General features: G+C 36.4%; 1 protein-coding gene across 8 annotated transcripts; it reads left to right on the top strand.

Annotated features, from left to right (window-relative positions):
* Window positions 1-1,183: 1,183 nt before the first annotated feature.
* LOC309506394 (uncharacterized protein) lies at window positions 1,184-18,167 on the top strand. Of its 8 annotated transcripts, XM_082180298.1 has the most exons (17): window positions 1,184-1,245; window positions 5,834-5,935; window positions 6,018-6,250; window positions 6,564-6,741; window positions 7,002-7,094; window positions 7,575-7,701; window positions 7,812-8,023; window positions 8,247-8,364; window positions 8,453-8,544; window positions 8,732-8,848; window positions 10,007-10,115; window positions 10,223-10,408; window positions 10,497-10,663; window positions 12,401-12,520; window positions 15,306-15,327; window positions 15,511-15,568; window positions 18,089-18,167. In XM_082180298.1, exons 1-6 carry the CDS (start codon window positions 1,224-1,226, stop codon window positions 7,652-7,654), a joined length of 708 nt encoding a protein of 235 aa, XP_082036424.1. In that variant the 5' UTR covers window positions 1,184-1,223; the 3' UTR covers window positions 7,655-7,701; window positions 7,812-8,023; window positions 8,247-8,364; window positions 8,453-8,544; window positions 8,732-8,848; window positions 10,007-10,115; window positions 10,223-10,408; window positions 10,497-10,663; window positions 12,401-12,520; window positions 15,306-15,327; window positions 15,511-15,568; window positions 18,089-18,167. The 8 variants fall into 8 exon arrangements, with proteins under 8 accessions (XP_082036424.1, XP_082036423.1, XP_082036429.1 ...); XM_082180297.1 differs by lacking the exons at window positions 12,401-12,520; window positions 15,306-15,327; window positions 15,511-15,568; window positions 18,089-18,167 and adding an exon at window positions 11,426-12,103; XM_082180303.1 differs by lacking the exons at window positions 12,401-12,520; window positions 15,306-15,327; window positions 15,511-15,568; window positions 18,089-18,167 and having other exon boundaries at window positions 6,171-6,250; window positions 10,497-12,103.
* The last annotated feature ends 1,406 nt before the right edge of the window (window positions 18,168-19,573 follow it).

The following is a 19,573-nucleotide window of genomic DNA, read 5'->3' as shown; positions in this document are numbered from 1 at the left end:
GTCCTCAAGTATATCTGCAATGAAACTAGACGTTTCCATACCTTTGTTGCAAACAGGGTTTCGGTTATTAGAGAAGCCACAGACGTTGACCAGTGGAAGTATGTGGGCTCTAAGATCAATCCTGCCGATGAAGCATCTCGTGGACTGAGAGCAGCCCTGATTGGTTTCATAAGGGCATTGTTTTTGTTTCAGACTTAGTAAACAATAGTGGAGACTTCTATTCTTATAAAGATGTTACTGAACTATACGGTTTAAATGTATCAAAACAGAACTACATTACATTTACAAAGTCTATCCCTTCTAATTTGTTGTTTTTGGTCAAATCTTATAAATCAAAATTTAAATATGAATGTCCCTGAACTACTTATACAAGGCATAAATATCCTGGATGTTAAATGTACAAACATTTTTTTAAAGAAACTTTATCACTGATAGTAATAATTCAATTATTAAAGTTTATGGGAAATGGTTAGCGCTTTTCCCAAATATCACATTTCATGAGGTATGGACAGTGCCAAACACATTTTTGTTTCATAATAAAATAAAATAAATCCATTTAAAAATGATTCATCATTATTACCCTTGTAATAAATATTTAAGTAAATTTTACAGCAATATTTCCCCACTATGCTCGTTTTGCCAAGAGGAGGAAGAATCTATTTTACACTTATTCTACTTCTGTTCTTTTACTAAACAATTTTGGCTTCAAATTTCAGCTTCCATATTTCTTGCATTTCATCAGTTATGTAATATTTCTGTCAGTAAGGTTATTTTTCACTCTGATGTCTCTGAAAATAAAAAGCTAGATGATATATTAAACTTTTTCAGTATGATGGGTAAATACCATATTCACAAAGCAAGATACCTTAAATTCAAACCTAGTTGCAACATTTTTGCTTATGATTTACAGTTATTATTGTCTTCACTTCAAAAAAATCCCCTCCAATAAAAAAGCTTCGAAAACATCCTGTATTATAGAACAAGTTTTATATAAATTGTAAAAAATATTTTATTTACTGTTATTAATTACTTTCATTTTCTCTGTATCCCCACATGTTCATGTTCTTTGTTTTGTATTATTTCCATTGTACTGATTTATATTGTAATGCAATAAATAAATAAATAAAAATAAAAACTTCGGTGGGGAGCAGAAGCGTCTAAATACCACGCATCACCTTCAACAGCAATGACGTCACCAGTGAGGCTCAGTTCGCCTGCTCCTGATGCGCGTTACCCTTCAAACAGGTAAGTAAGTGCAGCAATCTTTTTTTTTTTTTTTTTTGAGATCACGGTGTTAACTATTATTTTAATTATTTCAGTGTTTCTGTTACATGGGGCCATGTGTCAAAATGAGTTGTTACTGGAACGTGCGCTGGTCCGTTAGCACAGCTGGTATCCTACCATTGGCATTAGCCTAAGCTAACTTCTACTGTATGCCTGTTGCAGTTTGACATAAATAAAAAATAATTTTTTTGACATGGGTTTTCAGCTTTTAGACATGGCTGATGACAGCACTACAAATCAACAGACTGAATTAGTGTTTGCTAACGTTTTTAGCTAAAGTTGCATGGTTAGCCTAAGCCTACGGGACCCCCCAGGGGTCAATAATGTGGACTAATCAGTGCGTATGGAATAATTCAGGCACGCGCAGACATTACTAGTTGCTTGCAGATGCATGATACTGTAGGGTTGGATTAGACTCCTATCCCCAATATATTTGATCTCTAATGTCATCATATATAGTGCATTTTACCTAAATTGCACATTGTTGGTTTGATTGCTTCTATTGCTCTCTTCATTTGTAAGTGGCATTGGATAAAAGCATCTGCTAAATGATTAAATGTAAAGGGAAATTAAGCAAGATTTAGACTAGACCCTTTGTCTTCAGCTGAAAAACAGTAACCGCTTACAAAAAAACATGAATCTGTAGTTGATAATAATAGCTAATATGTTAGGTGACATAATTGTAGCCTTGGTAAAATTGTCATTCCACGAAATCAGTGCCTTTTCAACTTTGAAAAATTAACAATTTAACAATTTTTAAAAAATATCCATTAAATGAAGACAGCATAAAATAACAAGAAATCATATTGTGCCATCTCAGGCTATGTAATTTTTTATTTTATGACTAGTTATCTACCTCATGTTTTGATATTTTTGTCATGCCTGTTACAGACACATGCGTTACTATATACTATAGTTTTAATTAGAAATATGTTATAGTTTTCACATATATGAGCAGTATTTTAGTCCCTCTTTTCACTGGAATTGTTAAAAAAATTAGATTTAAAAAATTTTTTTTTTATATTTGTCATTCAGATGACCAAGAACATACAAATTTTGGAGGGTGATCACATGTCAATTAAGAAAAATATATATTTTTTACAAGAGAGATATTAAAAGAAGGGCTTTGTCAAAAATACAGTATAGATAGGGTTACAATGGAAAAACTTGAAAGGCCATTTCAAATATAATTTTTATATTTTTTATGAAATTAATGACAGTAACAGGATTGACATCATAGTAACAGGACTGACCAGAGTAACAGGGATGACAGGACACACATTCTTCAGCGTACACTGCACATATTTGTTTACATAATTTTGTAAAATTTTATCTTTTTAAATTGTATTACTTGACATAGTTGTATTAGTGAAGCACATTACATTTCTAGAGATCTAAAGATTTAAGGGTATTGTAATTAGAGTAATTAGACCCATGCGTCCATCTGTTTGTCTGTGTGAGTATGTCCCCTCACAGAACTTAAAATATACTGACCTGGTTCAATTATTAGGCAAGGAAGATAATCAGATCTTGGTCTTTCTATGATGATCTGAAAACAGATGCTAACATTTGGTTTCACTTTCTTGAACATTACAAGATTGGGGCGAGGGTCTGCAGTCACCTTACTGCTATTGTTTGTAATCGCACAAAAAAGTAATTTTTATTGTTAGAATTGTGATTTCATAATATTTAGATATGAATCCAACTGGAAAAAACTTGTGAAAAGATATCTTTCAGTTAGTCAAATAGAAAATAGCATATAATGGGGCTCTATAGCCATCTAGTGGCTAAAACTATAATTTTTTACTTTTAAAACTACATTTTCCAAAATATGGGCAAAAATTTTACACAAAACCATGTCAAATTATCCATGTTATCCCCATGAATGAAATTTAGAAATTTATAAAGTGAATTTTAAATAAAAAAAAAACTGTATGAACTGTTTTGTATAAAAACCTATATATAAAATTTTTTTTTTTAAATTTATTTATATAAATTTAAAATATATCATAAATCCTCCCAAAACTGCACAAATGTGGAGTAAAAACATTAATAAACAGAGTAAATTTACATTTGTAAAAAAATAAAAAGAATTATTCTGCTACAAAATTACATGTTATTGTCTAGGGTCTCTGGAGACCCCGAAGACCACGAAAGTCACTTTTTTTCACGCTAACATAAAAACATTTTTTATTATTGTACATCTAGAAAGGGTTGAGAGCCGTACAAAGTTTCATGCCATTTAGACAAAGAGAATTATTTTATTTTTTTAATTCAGCAAAAGTCATTTGCGGGTCAAAAAGACCCCGAAGACCATCAGAGGGTTAATACTTTAATTGCCAGATGCACCAGCAATACCAACTCTGAATGATATAGGCATTAGCTCAATAAAACACCCAGGATGACCTTTAAAAGTGTTTTAAAGATTTTTAAAGATCACTGTTCTTTAAAAACAGTGTGGCTAAGGTGACACCTAATCTATGTCATCCCTGTTACCCCACATGTCAAAACCTGTTACTATACAAAAGTAACAGGCCTGACAGTAACAGGTTTGACAAATTCAAGCTAATTTGCTAATTGCTAGCTATTAGGGCAAGGCCACAAAAGCACATGTTGTACACTTTGAAAGGATATTAATTGTAGATATTGATTACATTAAGTTAAATAAATAATTGTTTAAATTTATACTTTAAAAATCAGTAACAGTTTTGACATTGCATGATGTCCCCACCTCAGTTATACCTAATAAATCATCAAAATAGAGCATTATAGAAGAGAGAGAGAAACTTACTTGTGTTTTAACTAGGGATGGGGCCGATCCGATCCAGTATCGGTATCGGGACCGATACCAACGTAATTCACGTATCGGATTTTCCCGATCCAACCTGCGGAGATATCCGATATCCTTGAGTCATGTCTGCGCTTTAACGTTGTCTGCTGAAATGACTCCAAAAGTGATTCCCGCCGGCTAGTCTGCTAGCTGGCTGCAAACTGCGGAATGGATTTCCTGAACGGAGGCGCGGCTCAATGAGACACAGAGTTATGAGACACGCCACCGCTCAGGAAATCCATTCCGCAGTTTGCGGCCGCTGTGTGGAAATTCTTCACACTGGAAACACCGCAGAGCAAGACAGCAAAATGCAATGTTTGCAAAGCCGTAATTCAGAGCTCGTTGAAGCTCCCACGCGTCGTACAACACAACGAATGCAATCAAACATTTAAAAAAGCACCACGTTACTGTGCGTTCACACCAAACGCGAATAGCGCGTCAAATTCGCGTCTGCCGCGTCTAGTTGGACGCTTGAATATTTTGAATCCATTCGCGCGCCCAGAGCGAAATTGACGCTCGTAAAAAGCAAAAGTTTGAAGCGAAATTGACGCGCGTCTGAGGCGAAATCCGCTTGTCTGTTTGCACATGGCTGATGTTGATCGAGCATTCATCGAGAGAGTTACAGCATCGGAGCGAGGATCACCCTTTAGATAGTGTGTGTGTGTGTGTGTGTGTGTGTGTGTGTGTGTGTAAGATGTTTACACTTGCACTTTTCTTATATTTCAAGACTCAAGTATTTGACATTTTGGGAATGTAATAAATATTGACATGACCTACAGTTGCATATTTGTTTTCAGAATGGGATTTTTCCTGTTAACAGGATTTACTGTTTTTCTGACTTCCTTTTCTGACCTTATACTTACCATACATGCATAAATATGTAGGCCTACATATCATACTTGCCTGTTGAGAGGAGTTTATTTCAGCATCATATAAAATAAACAATAATGATAATAATAATATTAAAGCAAACACAGCTCTGGTATCGGAATAGTATCGGTATCGGCCGATATCCAAATTCAGGTATCGGGATCGGATCGGAAGTGAAAAAATGTGGATCGGTGCATCCCTAGTTTTAACTGTTGGAATAATGATTGAGAGATGATGTAACTCCCTTGAAGTGATGTCACAGGAATGTACCATTATTTTACAAGGGGTTTTTGGTGAGGGTAACAGGCATGACATGAAATCAGGGGACACCGATAAAATGGTTTATATTTTATTAAAAATAATGTATATTTATGCCAAAACATTGCTTAACAGTGACACTATACTTAGAACAATATGAAAATGTGATTTTTGTATAATTTTGCCTTCAATTTGCTAATTAAAAGTCCTGCTGAAAAAGAACAATCACAGGGAGGGACAGGCCAAAAACCTTACCCTTATCAGCATAAATGCAATTTAAATTATTTAAAATAATATATAAATGACTTTAATTTAGTGTAATATTGAGGAAATAATACATAGTACTATTATGTTTTTAAATCACAAATTTATTTGTTGTTATAGTAATTCTACGTCTGATTATTTCTCAGGGACACAAAAGGCACCAATTTCGTGGAATGACCCTGAATACAGAAATATCATTATAGTTACAACCAAAGGTTGTAATGAAAATCTGCATTCTCCTGCAAATAGTCAGACACCACTATCCTCTACTGGAAAATGTAAAAAAAAAATATTTAATGTCATCCTGATTGTCCTTTGCTCTTGCAGATTGTTTGCTGCCAACAGCCTTTCCTCAAAATATCTGCTCTTGTGACACTGGTGATGTTGCAATCTCTATTGGTAGATCCATCATACTGGTTTGCATAAATGGTAGGATTGGGTAAAAAAATATTGTTTATCTAACATATTACTTTAGTTCCTTGTTAGTTATTTGTCTTTCATGTGCTCTCAGGCCGTTATAATCTTCACGTTCCAGTGCTAACATGCAAACATTGCAATAAGCAATGGGCTCCAGAAGTCAGTGACTTTGTAAGGAGTGGTTACTGGCCCGCTACCATGCAAGCACAGACACTTTTCCACCAAGATCTGTTCCATTCCTTTGCAGCTATGAAGACAACAGCTCCAGGAATGTCAGTGAAAGCCTTCACAGCAATGTTGGACCAGAGAACAAAGCGGTTTGGAAGAGTGAGTAAACATTTGAAGCTGAAAAACAAATGCATTCGTTATTATTATAAGTAGCTGTAAGGCTGGACAGTGTGGCAAAAAGGGTGTTCGAGTCCAAACAGGGCGCAAATTCAAATATACCCACATATGAAGTCAAGGTCCACAAGTGGCTGTAATATTTCAGGTTACTGAGATTAACTGAACTGAAGACCATATTAGACAGCATTGCCAATTGCATCCTTTCTTGGGTTTGAAAAGGTACATTGACAAAACATAAATGGGGTGACCTTGTAGTTCATTGTCATTTAAAGCTGTTCTATAAGTTGTTTTTCAGACTGGCAAAGTGAATGCAGATGCTTTTCAGAGGAGCTTTCTGCAATATGTGTACTGCAACTCTGAAGAGGACCAACTTCTGGAAAAGGAGTCATTTGTCTGTCCAGCCTGTAGTCCTGAAATGGTGCTGTTTCAGTGGATGGCAACAGAAAACTCTACAGGTTCCAGAAAGCAAACCAGTGAGTTTTGTGTACACATTAAAAACAGCCAATGTAGTTCATGTATGTGCTTGCTATTAACATTATCATAATAATATAGTTCTCATTTTGTTATTTAAAATTAAGCTGTTGATACTGTAGCTGTTGAATATAATATCCATGTTAGACTTTGTAACCTTGTTTTTTTTTTTAAAGTGTCATATAAATACAATTATTATAATTTATTATTATTATGTACAACTTCTTACTACAGTGGTTATCCAGAATACATTTTGTTGTAGGAGTGAAGAGCCAGGGTTCTTTGATGGAGTGTTTTTATCCCAAGACTCTGAGGTGTCCAGTTTTGTTGAGGAAGTCCGGGGGAAGTCAAGAGTGTGAGTTTTCAATCAGGCTGAGCCGCGGGTATCTGTATCTCTGGCTTATTTTATAACTAATTGGAAGTAAAGTTGGAAACACTGTAGCCTTGTTAGGTGTTCGGATGAGGGAATCTTTGATCAGGTGTTGAGATGGCAATGGCAGGTTGCTGAGGTTAGCGACGCAATCGGACTTTCACAAAGAGTGAAGTTGCAGAGCTGGATGAAAAAAATACAACTAGATTCTAATCCAGAGGGCACAGTGTATCTATAGTATTGGTTGCCGCACATACAGTATGTCTGACACAATTTCTGACCAAGTTAGACTATTGCAATTATCCTCCTGCATGCTAAATGGCAAATAATTTCAATTGGTTTGTTATACTCCAGGGAGTTGCAGATGGAAGATGGGTCAGGCAATCAAAGACAAAATCTAATCAGACTGTAATTGTTGGTGTGTTTGAGCGTGCAGCCCTGCTATTTAACTTTTTACTTTGGTAGACGGCAGGAAGAGCGATGTGTGGGGAATCCCACTGGACAGCAGCAAGAGAGACATCAAAGCAGGCCAACAAGTTGGATGAAGAAGGTGTAGAAATTGCTGTGTGCAGGCATGCATTCCTCCTCAAAGGTTGGTATTGGTCTTGATAAATTGCAATGAAAAATATTTGGAGATGAAACATCTGAAGCCTATTCTTCAGTGTGCAATGTGCTCTCTACTTATTTCTTTTTTTCCAAAAGGTCTGAATATGTATAGAGGAGAAATCTTTACATATCCAATGTTTCTCCAAAAAGAGTTCCAGGATGCTGCATTTGTGGCCATGGATGTGACCTGCCGTTATGTGCCATACCTGGAGAAGGTGTCAGAGGCCCTGACTCATCTTCAACCTCTTCAGAAAATGAGACATTGCTTGTCCGTGATGCACGCCAAAGCCCACAATACAAAATGCGAGGTGATGCTTTTAACTACTTTTACATTTCAGAGTGATGTAGCCAACAATTAACGTAAAGTACCACAATGAATGATGTTGTGACCCAAACAACAACCCAGGAGTGTGTTTTGAGTTGTACATGAGCCCCTATGTGCTGTCCTCTACAGCTGGTGACCTTGGGATATGCATCAATATTGATCACCCTGTTGTCCACCCTGTTTAACAAGTCCACTGCTTCCTGTAGATTCTGTGGAATGCAAGGAACCAGGAAGGTGCCGGAACCACTCTTGGTGAAGAAGCAGAGCAAGTCAATAGTTTTCTCTCCAGATGTGCCCTGACCACAAAGTATATGTCCAAGTCAGGTTTGTAAGCTTCTTTGCCCCCTGCTCCCCTGCAAATGTACACATTAACATTTAGCAATTTATTGTGATTTTCTATTGTTCTTTACAGTAAGAACTGATATGCGTACGGTCCATGCTATTGGGTGGAATCGACGTAAAGAGAACGGCCTCCACATTGCCTTGTCTTCCAGATTCAAAAAGGTATGTTCATGTATTGAAAAAGGATGTACTATTTTAAACTGTTAAATTTGAACTTAAAGTCCACCCAAAATGCATCACTTCAGCTATGTATATGTAGTCGAATATGTCATTATATTAAATCAGGCAGGAACATATACTTTTTGGTATTTTATGAAATGACAGTGTGTTGTGTGTTGCTGTTTTGCAGACAGTAGAAAACACCTTAGATGCAACAGAGAGCCTGAAGAAGATGCAGGACCAGTTGCATTGCAGTGATGACATGCTAAAGCAGTGAGTTGATGATGTCATCAGTGGGCCAGTAGCGGTAAGCGGTTGTAATGCATGTAGCTGTAGCTTAATGTTAAATTATGATGTGGGGATGGGCACTATTTGCAAGTCATAAGTCTTCAATTAGTATTTTGACTTAAAGAAAGTAAACATTTTAGCAACGAAAACAGAATGATTGGTGCATGTTCATGCAAATCAGACCAAAATGGAACAATATTATTTGAGGTAGGAAATGACAGACCAAGCACAATGTGCCAGTAAAGCCCAATTTATACTTCTGCGTCGAACTCCCGCCGTTGCTGCGTCGTAGGCTGTGTGTAGCGCGCGTACCCTTCGGCGTACCCTGACTTGCACCTCTCCAAAAATGTATCGCGTCAATTCTATGTGGACGCAAGCGCTGTGATTGGTCTGCTAGAACCCCTCCCTCGGGTTTCACATGCTCCCTCTGCATGTGTAATTGTGCGTCAACGCGGACAACGACGCAGAAGTAAAAATGAAAACCTACGCGTAGTCTATAGCGTAGAGGCTCCGGCGTAGAGGCTCCGGCGTAGGTCCGACGCAGAAGTATAAATCAGCCTTAAGGCTCCATGTTTGCAGCATTCATGCATGCTCCGCTTGTAATTCTGATATTTTCAAAAGGCACTTGTTGGTTCTCATTCTTGGTGCAAGTATCTCAGCTTCTCATTGGAAACAGAAACTAGATCTGTAGAAAACTATAAACCTAAGGATTTCTCTTTTTTCCTTAATCCGCAAGAGCACCACGTGTTACTTCTGTCAGTTCAGAGGATATATATTTTTTTTTTTCATCTTTGAAAGTTTGGCCTATTGGTGGAGCTACAATAAAGGTCATGGGGTCACCAAATCCGATGTGTGGAATGGATCCCCAATCAATGACTTTCATAAAGAAAGACTGTGGACTATGGACTCTCATAAACACAGAATCTTGAAAAGTGATGATAATAAAGATATCACACAGATTAGATGCCTATGCCTCTTGGCCTATGTTGCTTGGTCCCTAATTGTTGCTGAAACATGCAGTCAGTGTCCAGTACGGTATGAGAAAAACATACGAGATAGATATTTCTGTCCAAATTAAACATTGTCCTAAAGTGTGTGTGTTGCTGCTGTACTATGTGCAATTAAGAAAACTTAACTGTGTTTGAAACATTTCTCTTTCTTCTTCACTTGAATTTAGGAAATGCAGCAGCCAGTTCTGTTGATGCTCGTGGTTTGCAGATCTCCATCTAAGCACTCTTTCTCTGTGAGCATTTGTCAGAAGAAGCACTACCTTTATAGACAGAATGGTATGTATTAGTAAATGTAAGGCATGCAGATGGAAGTTCTATTGTTTCTGTTCATTAAATGCCATGGCAGCTCTTTTGTAATACCATTGTTTTTGCTCTTATTACAGATCGCAACAAAAGGCGTAAGAAGATTACTCAGAAGATTGCCCAAGAAAAGAAGCGCTTGCTAGAAGAGATCCAGAGATACAACCAACAACCTGATGGTGATCCTGTGGACACACACTCAGTTGTGTAGAAACTCTCCAACAAAGCTGCAGAGAGCATGATCTGGCCTTGGCAGGAACAGAACACAGGTGTTGTATTAATATTTAACTTTGTGTTTATTTAAAATGTATCATCATCAAATGAGTTTATTCATGTATGATGTTTTCATTCCTTCAGACGGTGTAGACATTCTCGCCAAGAAGAAGCTTTTTGACCAACTAATGCTGGTCTCACGACTGCCAGAAGAAAAGCAGATCCTTGTGAAGGAGATGATGCAGCACTGTCAGCACTAGGGGTGGGAATCTCTAGGCACCTCACGATTCCATTCCATCACCATTCAGAGGGTAACGATTATCCATGCTTCTTTTTTTTTTGGTACTTTTACAGCAAAGTATTTATGATGACCCATAACAAATTTACTTCCAATAGTTCCTATATTAATTTTATTAATAAAACAAATGGAAGTGATTTGGCAAGTCAACTGTAATGTTACATTTGCCAGCATATGTCCCAACATTGCAAAGAACCAACAGGAAAATAAATGTGTGCCTGTACTAGCAGCGTACTTGTAGTAAATGATTACAAACTTCAGCATATTCTGAATCTCTAGCATTTAATACTAGTAGACTTCTAATCTGACCAACATCCTCTTGTTATTTCCAATGAGCAATATAATCCTTCAGAAAAAAAAAAAACATTTTGCTGTAGCAAAATCACAAACAGTTTTCGTTCAAAAATATAGAATGATGTACCAGCAGCTCTCATACACACATAATGCTTGTGGACTTACGCATATTCTGAATAATTACAAAGCCACTTTTATACACAACTAAATAATAAAGAGTTATGACTTGAAATGTTTGCTGTATACCACAATCAAAAACAGCTTATACAAAAAAAAGTGAATGAACATCTGCAGAGAGCACAGTCAAAATGTAACTTTTTGTGACTGGCATTGAACTGATACACACTGTGAGTGTTGAGGGCAGTGTAACGTGTGTATAACAGATCGGTTTACAGCATATTGATAATACAGAAAGCAGCTCTCATACAGAAAATACTAAATAGGTCACAATGAAATTGGCAATTTTCCATTCGTTACCCAGGTAGCCAGCGGAATCGGGCCAATCACGGCTGAGTGTCGGCTCACTCGGCTGTGTACTGGCAGCGGCTCACCGGAAGTGACCAGCTCTGGCCCAGTAATGGTTGCCGGATCTGGCTAGGTTTTGGCTGTGTGTAGCTGGGCCGATTGTGGTTGAGAAATGGCGCATTAGGCAGATTAAATTATAAAAATGCCACAATTCATAGAACTTCAAATTAAGGAGTTTTAAATTCATGATTTTATATAAATTTTTATATTAATAATTTTTTTTTTTATTGTACCTGTTGCCATTAAAACTGTAACAAAAATGTATTATAAACTAAAAATGTTGAACTGTAATAAAATATGTGCCTATATTATTTATGATTTAATTATATCAAGGATTAGCATGATGAACTTAAATGGAGTAGAGCAAATGGGAGACCAGCTCAAATACAATTATTATATTATTTTCTCCATGTTGAAATAAAAAATCCACAAGGACCATATTTGAGTTCCCATGATTTTTCAATGTGAGGAAAAATAGAGAGAGGTGGATTATGGCAAAAAATAATAATAACAACAATAAATAGCCTATACTGTATATAAAATAATTGGAATGACAGACATTTTTTGTTTTTTGTTTATTTTGTATTTGTTCATGTTTTTGTTAAATAAATCTGATGGGTATACCTATGAACTGAAGTTACACCAAAACATTTGACTTTTAGTATATATTTTTTATTATTAAATGTGCCATACTAATAATAATTATTATTATTATTACTAGTAATAATAATAATAATTATTATTATTTTTGTTATTATTATTATTATATCCCATCCAAATGGACTTTGCTTAATAATAATAATAACAAAAAAAGAGAAAAATAATTGTATTAGTAGTAATATTACTATATCCCAACAAAATTGACTTCGCTTATAATATTAATAATAATAATAAAGAAAAAAATATATAAACGTTACTATTTCACATCAAGTGCAAAGACCGCGAAAGAACCAGATCGAGGGTATATAAGCAAGGGACACGCGCCCATCGCGCGCACAGCCGGACTCCCCTTTGGATGAGAGGACATCGCCGGACGGAGAGTTTTACTGAGGTAAAGTATTTTTTTGTATAAGTATAAAATGGACGGCCTGTCTGTAAAACATACACATCTAGATCTTCTGTTCTCATAAACAATGGCTTTTCTGCTTTTTTTTTGTGGCTTTTTTCCCATATGGTACACTTTCAGCGCTGCTACCGTTAATACCGTTATATCTGTCTGACGTCATTCACACTATATGGAGCAGATTTGCTAGGATTGAGAAAACCTATTTCGTTTCAGATTCATGTTGGTAAAGTTAACGTTAGTTTTTTAAAAGTAACAGGGTTCGTACGTTTTGAAAAAACCTGGAAAAGTTATGGAATTTGAAAAATGCAAATTCCAGGCCTGGAAAGGTTTTGAAAAAATAAAAAGACCCAGAAAGTTTTGGAAAAGTCATGGAATTTTTTTTTTAACACAGCATAATATGTGATTAATACTAAAACTGTTTAATAAAAAAAAATATTCCGCGTTGTCTTAACGTCCTTATATCCGGGCGGCATAACGTTCAGTTCACTTCCGATTCACTCACTTGTTGCGATGTTGCCTGAGGCGAAGTCGGTGCTGACAGAAATTTAATTGAAATGCCAGGAAAGTGGCACGAGCATGCTAAAGTTTTGCAAGCACCGGTGGGTCGAGAATGTTAACGTAGCGGAAAGAGGATATACTCAGCATAAAAGCCTACGTGTGTCTCCTGAGAGGAGAGAAGAAAACGAGTAAATGTCAGTTCAATTGTAAGTTCATTCTTTATGTGCCTAGGTGTGTGCGATATTGTCTATGAACTATGATATTGTAATCATTGTTTAACTATGTACGAGGCACTGCGAGTGCGAGCTGACATCGCGTTTGTCTCTCATAGGCCTACTTACTTTCACTGCGTGATCTATCAGTGCAGTTATAGATGTCCCCAAATTAGTTTTTGTCTTATATTTATATCATATTATGTTGTTATATTAGAATATCACATGAGCAAGAGTGCCGTTTTCCTGTGCATAATTGCAAATGTGCTATTTATTTTATACAACAGTTAAATTAACAATAAAGTTAACATTGTGAGTTACTTTTTGGACACAATATTGTCAATTTTCACTTTATATCGCCGACGAGAATTTCATAATGAAGCCGTAGTCCAACAGACATCGATGATTTAAAAAAAAAATATTTAATGAAATCCGCGTTTTGAACGAATCATTTTAACGATTCAATGAACAATCACTTGTTTTTCTGAACGAATCAGCCGTTTGAACAAATCGGTTGAATAAATGACTCCAACAACTCGCTTATTAAGACAGTGACTTGCCGCCACCTACTGGTGGTTTTAGTTTCATATTTAAAGTATCCTTTAATACTGAGGACACTGTACATGTATTTTATCCTGTGTCCTTCAAAGATCTTGCACTTTATTTTGGATTGTACCACATCAATTGTCATCCATTTCATTGTGAAACCTCTGAGGGTAAACTTTAACACATATTTTTATTCTTATAATGTCGACTGACATTTTCAGGAATACATAGTCATGGAAATGTGCCGAAAAGTCATGGAAAAGTATTGGTTAAAATGTGTATGAACCCTGAAGTAAGTTTACAATTATTAATAATATTTTACTCTAATATTTGGCTACGTGAAAGTGTGGGAGTTCGCTCTCTCAGGAGCGCGTGAACTCCTCTCTCACGCACTCGGAGCGCGAGCGCGTGAACTCCTCTCTCATGCACTCTGAGCGCGAGCGCTCTCTCTGTTTACAATGAGAGAGTGAAGGGGGTCGCACACCGGACGCGCAGCTCGGCGGCGCGCCGCGCAGCGCCACGTCTTTTAAATTCGAACACACTATTCTCTATGAGAGTACACACACCGGCGGCGCCTTTCGGCGTCTGTCCGCGGCGGCTCAGGACCGTGTTCAAAATCCTGCCGCGCCACAGAGCGCCATTTACATAGTTTTATATTAAATTTACATGTGTGTGTCTCAAATCGTAGTTAATGTATATACGGACTTCACCCTGTGCTGCAATATACATTTAGTTTTATATTTATTTACAGAAATCAGAAAATTGCTGATGTTATCGGATTTTCAGGTGACAGTTGTCCTAGACGTGGCGCGACGCGGCGCTGAGCTGCGCGTCCGGTGTGCGGCCGCCTTGAGTGAGAGACAGAAGTGACTAAGCATACAGTAGCCTACCCGTGTGAGATTATAATAACTAGTGCAAAATCAGTTTTTGTGTGTTTTTAGTGGTGCCCGTGAAAGAGACTGTGAACGCATTGAATTCAGGGATCAGGTTACTACAAATGATGGCTGTGAATAAAATATAGGCTAATATTCAGAAGTAAACAGTGTAGCTGACAGAGTATGTCAGAATGTTTATTTTTATATTTTTAAAACACAACCTTAGTTGGGGCTTCTTTCTTTAGCAGTTCTAATCCAAACAACGTCAAACTTGGCACTGCACTTACTCGTGCCCGCAACTAACGGTTGCAAATAACACACACACACACACACACACAGAGAGAGAGAGAGAGACGGACGGACGGACGTTTCTGTAATTTATAATTGCACTTTTTATACAATACAAAACAAAATACAGTAAAGGTACAACATTTATACAACCAGGGAAAAAATATGAATCACATTCAAGTAAAATTATTTTCAATAATGAAAATATGTTGTATTGTGATTTAATATTTCTTTTACTTGACAGAGTTTCTTTTGTACATGTTTCAGATGTTTTGATATATTCATAAATAACAGCTTTTATTGATTTTATGGTGAATGGCATGAAAATGATTATTTTCTCTCTTTTTTTAGTGTCAACTTTCATCTGATCGTTGTAAGTGATCAATCTAGCAGTCATCTGCATGTATGATTTGCCATGTTCTTAAAAAATTGATTAGTCAATGATCATTGATGAACAATCAATACATTTGGATTTGTAAATGCAATATTTCTGAATCAAATTCAGTGATGCTTTTCTTTTTCTCACCTTTTCCTTCCCTTGTTTTTTTGTCAATAGCTGTTACATACACCCAAAGGCTCTTTTAAGAGCCACAGCACAGTGCGTCTTTGGCTTTGTAAGTATATGCATATATTTGTCAGTCACTTTCTCAATATTTGCGTTTAGGTTCAGTAAAGCTATGTAGATCATGCAGTTAGTCATTAATCATGGCTAATTAAAGACAAATAATTGTTAAAGTATAGGATCATCTCATCTGATTATTGAATTTAAAAATGTATTTTTGTGGTGAGTGAACTTTTATTATGTAATTAAACAGTATATTAGCCTATGTGCCTAGTGTAATGTAAAAGTTATTTTTACAAAGATGTTTGTTATGGTTTTTGTCTTATGAAAGACTTTGAACTTGGTCAACAATAAAACCCAAGTTGAAAATAAAAACCACATTTTTATATGTTTGCTAGTAGTAGCTTAGTAGCTGGAGCTTATCTGGGTAGGTTAAGTTAGAGGTTATAACATTTTGAGCGAAGACAAATCTAGTGATATTTGTTTATGCTTAAAAAAATTACTTTTATATAAAAAAAAAACATTTTCAATACTAATAATATAAAAAATAATAATAAGAAAATAAGAAATGCTTCTTTTTAGCGGCATATTAGTATTATTACTGAAGTATCATGTGACACTGAAGACTGGAGTAATGATGCTGAATATCAGCTTTGCAATTATTAGCTTTATATATATATATATATATATATATATGAGGAGCTCTTTTCCAAAACGGGATAAATCCATTTCAGTAGTTTTCAGGAAAATTACATTTTTTACCTAGACCCACACATTTTGTGAATATTCAATTTATCCTGTTAAAATGTTTTTTTGGCTCAGTCTGAACATGTTGAACAATGACTATTAAATCAAACAACAATATTGTTGATGATAAATTCAAAGTTTATTTATTTATTTTTTCAAAACGCTATAAATCCATCAATGTTTGGAAAAAAATGATGGTTTGTCTTTTAAAAAACAAACAAACAAGAGAACATGCAACATATAATCAGGTACTCATAGTATAAATGAATATAAATTAAATAAGTGCAAATGCATGAAATAAATAAAAGCCAAATAAAATAAATAGTAAAATAAACTCCCTCCCCCTTTCAGTATTCTCCTTAGCAGGGGTTAGGAACTGCTTTTGCTCAACATATCACCTTTCACACACACACATCTCTCTCTCTAAATTCAGTATGCTTTATTGGCATAAAAAAAAAAAAACATTTTGTATTCCCAAAGCATCAAAACCTCATAGAAAATGTGTGTGTGAGCCCTACTCTATAGCAATGACATACCATGTAACAACAACATAATGTCCAATCATATGTAAGAACAATCACATCTTTGCACATATCCCTGCACTTTTTACTGGCCGCATTTTGTACTTTTGCACTATCATCACTACACACAATCTACCATAGCACCTTATCATGGTCAGTGTATCAAAGGCCAGTCTATCTATCAGTAGGCTAGTAGAACTATTCAGTACTTTTAATGTCACGTTAGCAGGCTTCTTTACAGGAAAATATCTTTATCGCGAGGGGGAAACCTTTCTGAAACGAAAGTTGTACTCACAAAACACTTTTATGAAGGTCGCCTTGCAAACGGGCACTTTCTCCAGATGTCTGTTGCACAAAAGACTGTACTTAACAGATACATTCCGGTCTTTTTGTTTGTTAATGTCCTGGACTTTCGGACGCTTCCTTGTCACTTGTGTGATGTCCAGGAGATGAAGTATGGCCTGGTCCTGGTCAACCTTGTTTTGTTTTTCATAAAAATAGTTTAAATTTACCATCAGATCGTCCGGCGACAGCCTCTCGGCCTGACAGAAACCTTTGGCGGCAGCTTTGTGTTGACATCCCACTGTTGGTATTAACGAGCCACCCGAGTGACGAACCTTCTTTTTTTGTTGTTTTTTGTGATTTTCTTTGTCCAGTCTGCGTTTTCTACCCCCAGGTGTAGGTCTCACTGGCTCATCAAGGCCATCAAAAGTGTTACTACAGTTTAAAGCACTCATTTTGAGGAATGAATGAACATAAACAAAGTAACAAACCTCTGTTCAGATCGCCGCCTATTTGGATTGCGTAGAACGCTCACCGAATTCTGATTGGTTGAGAGGATATATCCCGTTTAGGCTAAAAATAGGTTTGGCGCTTATCTCGTTTTGGAAAGAAACTGCATCTTGCAGTACATTTTAAACAAGTAAATATAGCGATTTGGCATGAAACGTTGATGGAGCAGTGAATAGGTTCAGAACACAGCAAAATGACATGACAAACTCATTTTTTTTTTAAATGCCGTTTATCCCGTTTTGGAAAAGAGCTCTTCATATATATATATATATATATATATATATATATATATATATATATATATATATTGCTTGTGTAAGAAAAGAAGAAAAGTAAAGCTGGCTCTTAACACATATGAGTTATTTATTTATTTTTTGCATCTCAGAAATTACTAGCTGTCACAGAATAATCATGCAACCTCTGTATTATGTACTATTGTAAATCATTGTAAAGGTTTTGTTTTTAGTTTTTTGGGTTTTTCAAATTATTTTTAAATCCTTTTCTGTTCAAAGACAATGTATCACATTGTCGACTTCCTCCAACCTCATGGGTAAAGGATGGTCGAAGCCTCTGACCTCCATTTAAAGTAAGGGAGAAATGCAACAGGGTAGTGATGAGAGGTGACCCTCCTGACGAATCCTGGCCAAGTCACACCATAAGGATAAGGGCAACAAAAAGTATTAAATTGTGATTTATGATTTAAGTATTAATCACAACTGGCATTAATGTTGTGTGCACCAGACGCCACAGACTGTCCAACTCAACTGTCTGACTCAACCATCATGCGTCTCTGTCGTGTCACTGCACGTCTGCTGAGTTCCGCCTTTTGCGTTCTGTCAATATTACGTTATTAGAAAAAATAAATAAATTAGAAAATCGATTTTTGACATTTGAGAATCGATTCAGAATCGTCCACGTCCGCATCGCGATGCATCTAACAATTGACCCCCCCCCCCCCCCCAGTAGGAGCTTGTTCTGCATGTTCTCAGCCTGCCCATAGAGGGTGGGATCTCACTCACAGAATGTACAAATAGTGTCAGCCATCTTTTTTTGGAAGCTAACAGGCTCTTGCTCTGTGGAGAAAGCTGAGTAGGAGGAGTTACCATCCTCTTTTTCCCGGACATGTCCGGCCGTCGAGATCGTCCAAAATGTCCGGGATTCAGTTTTTGCTTTCTACAGTCGCCATTCATTGTTTACATGCCCACCTTTTGTTTCAATGTAACTGAATTCATTCCGATTGGTGAATCTGAATGTAGTGTTTACATGAACGCTAAACAAAGTGATCAGTTGATGTGCGTTATAGCGTTGCTAAGCAAATTCCCGCTCCTCCGTGAGAGATACGAGACCGGTGCGTCTCACAGGTGTCGCTCATCAGTAATCACGCCATCGGCCTCACGCAGTTCTCTCTACGCCGTTTACTCTGCTCGCCACAGTAAACATGATGAAGATCTCACTCACAGAATATACAAATAGTGTCAAGTTTACCGGCACAGCCCTAGTTTATATATATTGTTAGATACAATAAGAGCTGTGAAAAATAAGAACATAATCTAGGTATATATATGGCATAAATTCACTTATATCATAATCTTCTACAGCAATTGTCATTCACATTTTAACTATTTAACTAGTTCCCTATAATTAAAAATTAATTATTAGTATTAGTAATTTATTAGTAATTAAAATTACCCCATTTACTCACCCTCAAGCGAGGTGTTTATGACTTTCTTCTTTCAGACGAATACAATCTGAGTTATAATAAAAAATGTCCTGGCTCTTCCAAGCTTTATAATGGAAGTGAATGGCCGTTTCTGTTGTGAAGTCCATTAAAGTGTATCTATCCATGATAAAAGTGCTCCACACGGCCCTGGGGAGTGAATAAAGGCCTTCTGAAGTGAAGCGATGTGTTCGTGTAAGAAAAATATCCGGCAGACGGCATACGCAAGTCGACTTAGGCCAAAAGAGTAACACTAGACGATGAGTGACGATGCGCGGTT

The sequence above is a fragment of the Leuciscus leuciscus genome, assembly GCF_965113295.1.
Source record: "Leuciscus leuciscus genome assembly, chromosome: 9".
NCBI classification, from domain to species: Eukaryota; Metazoa; Chordata; class Actinopteri; order Cypriniformes; family Leuciscidae; genus Leuciscus; species Leuciscus leuciscus.
This window is presented reverse-complemented; position numbering and strand designations above follow the sequence as displayed.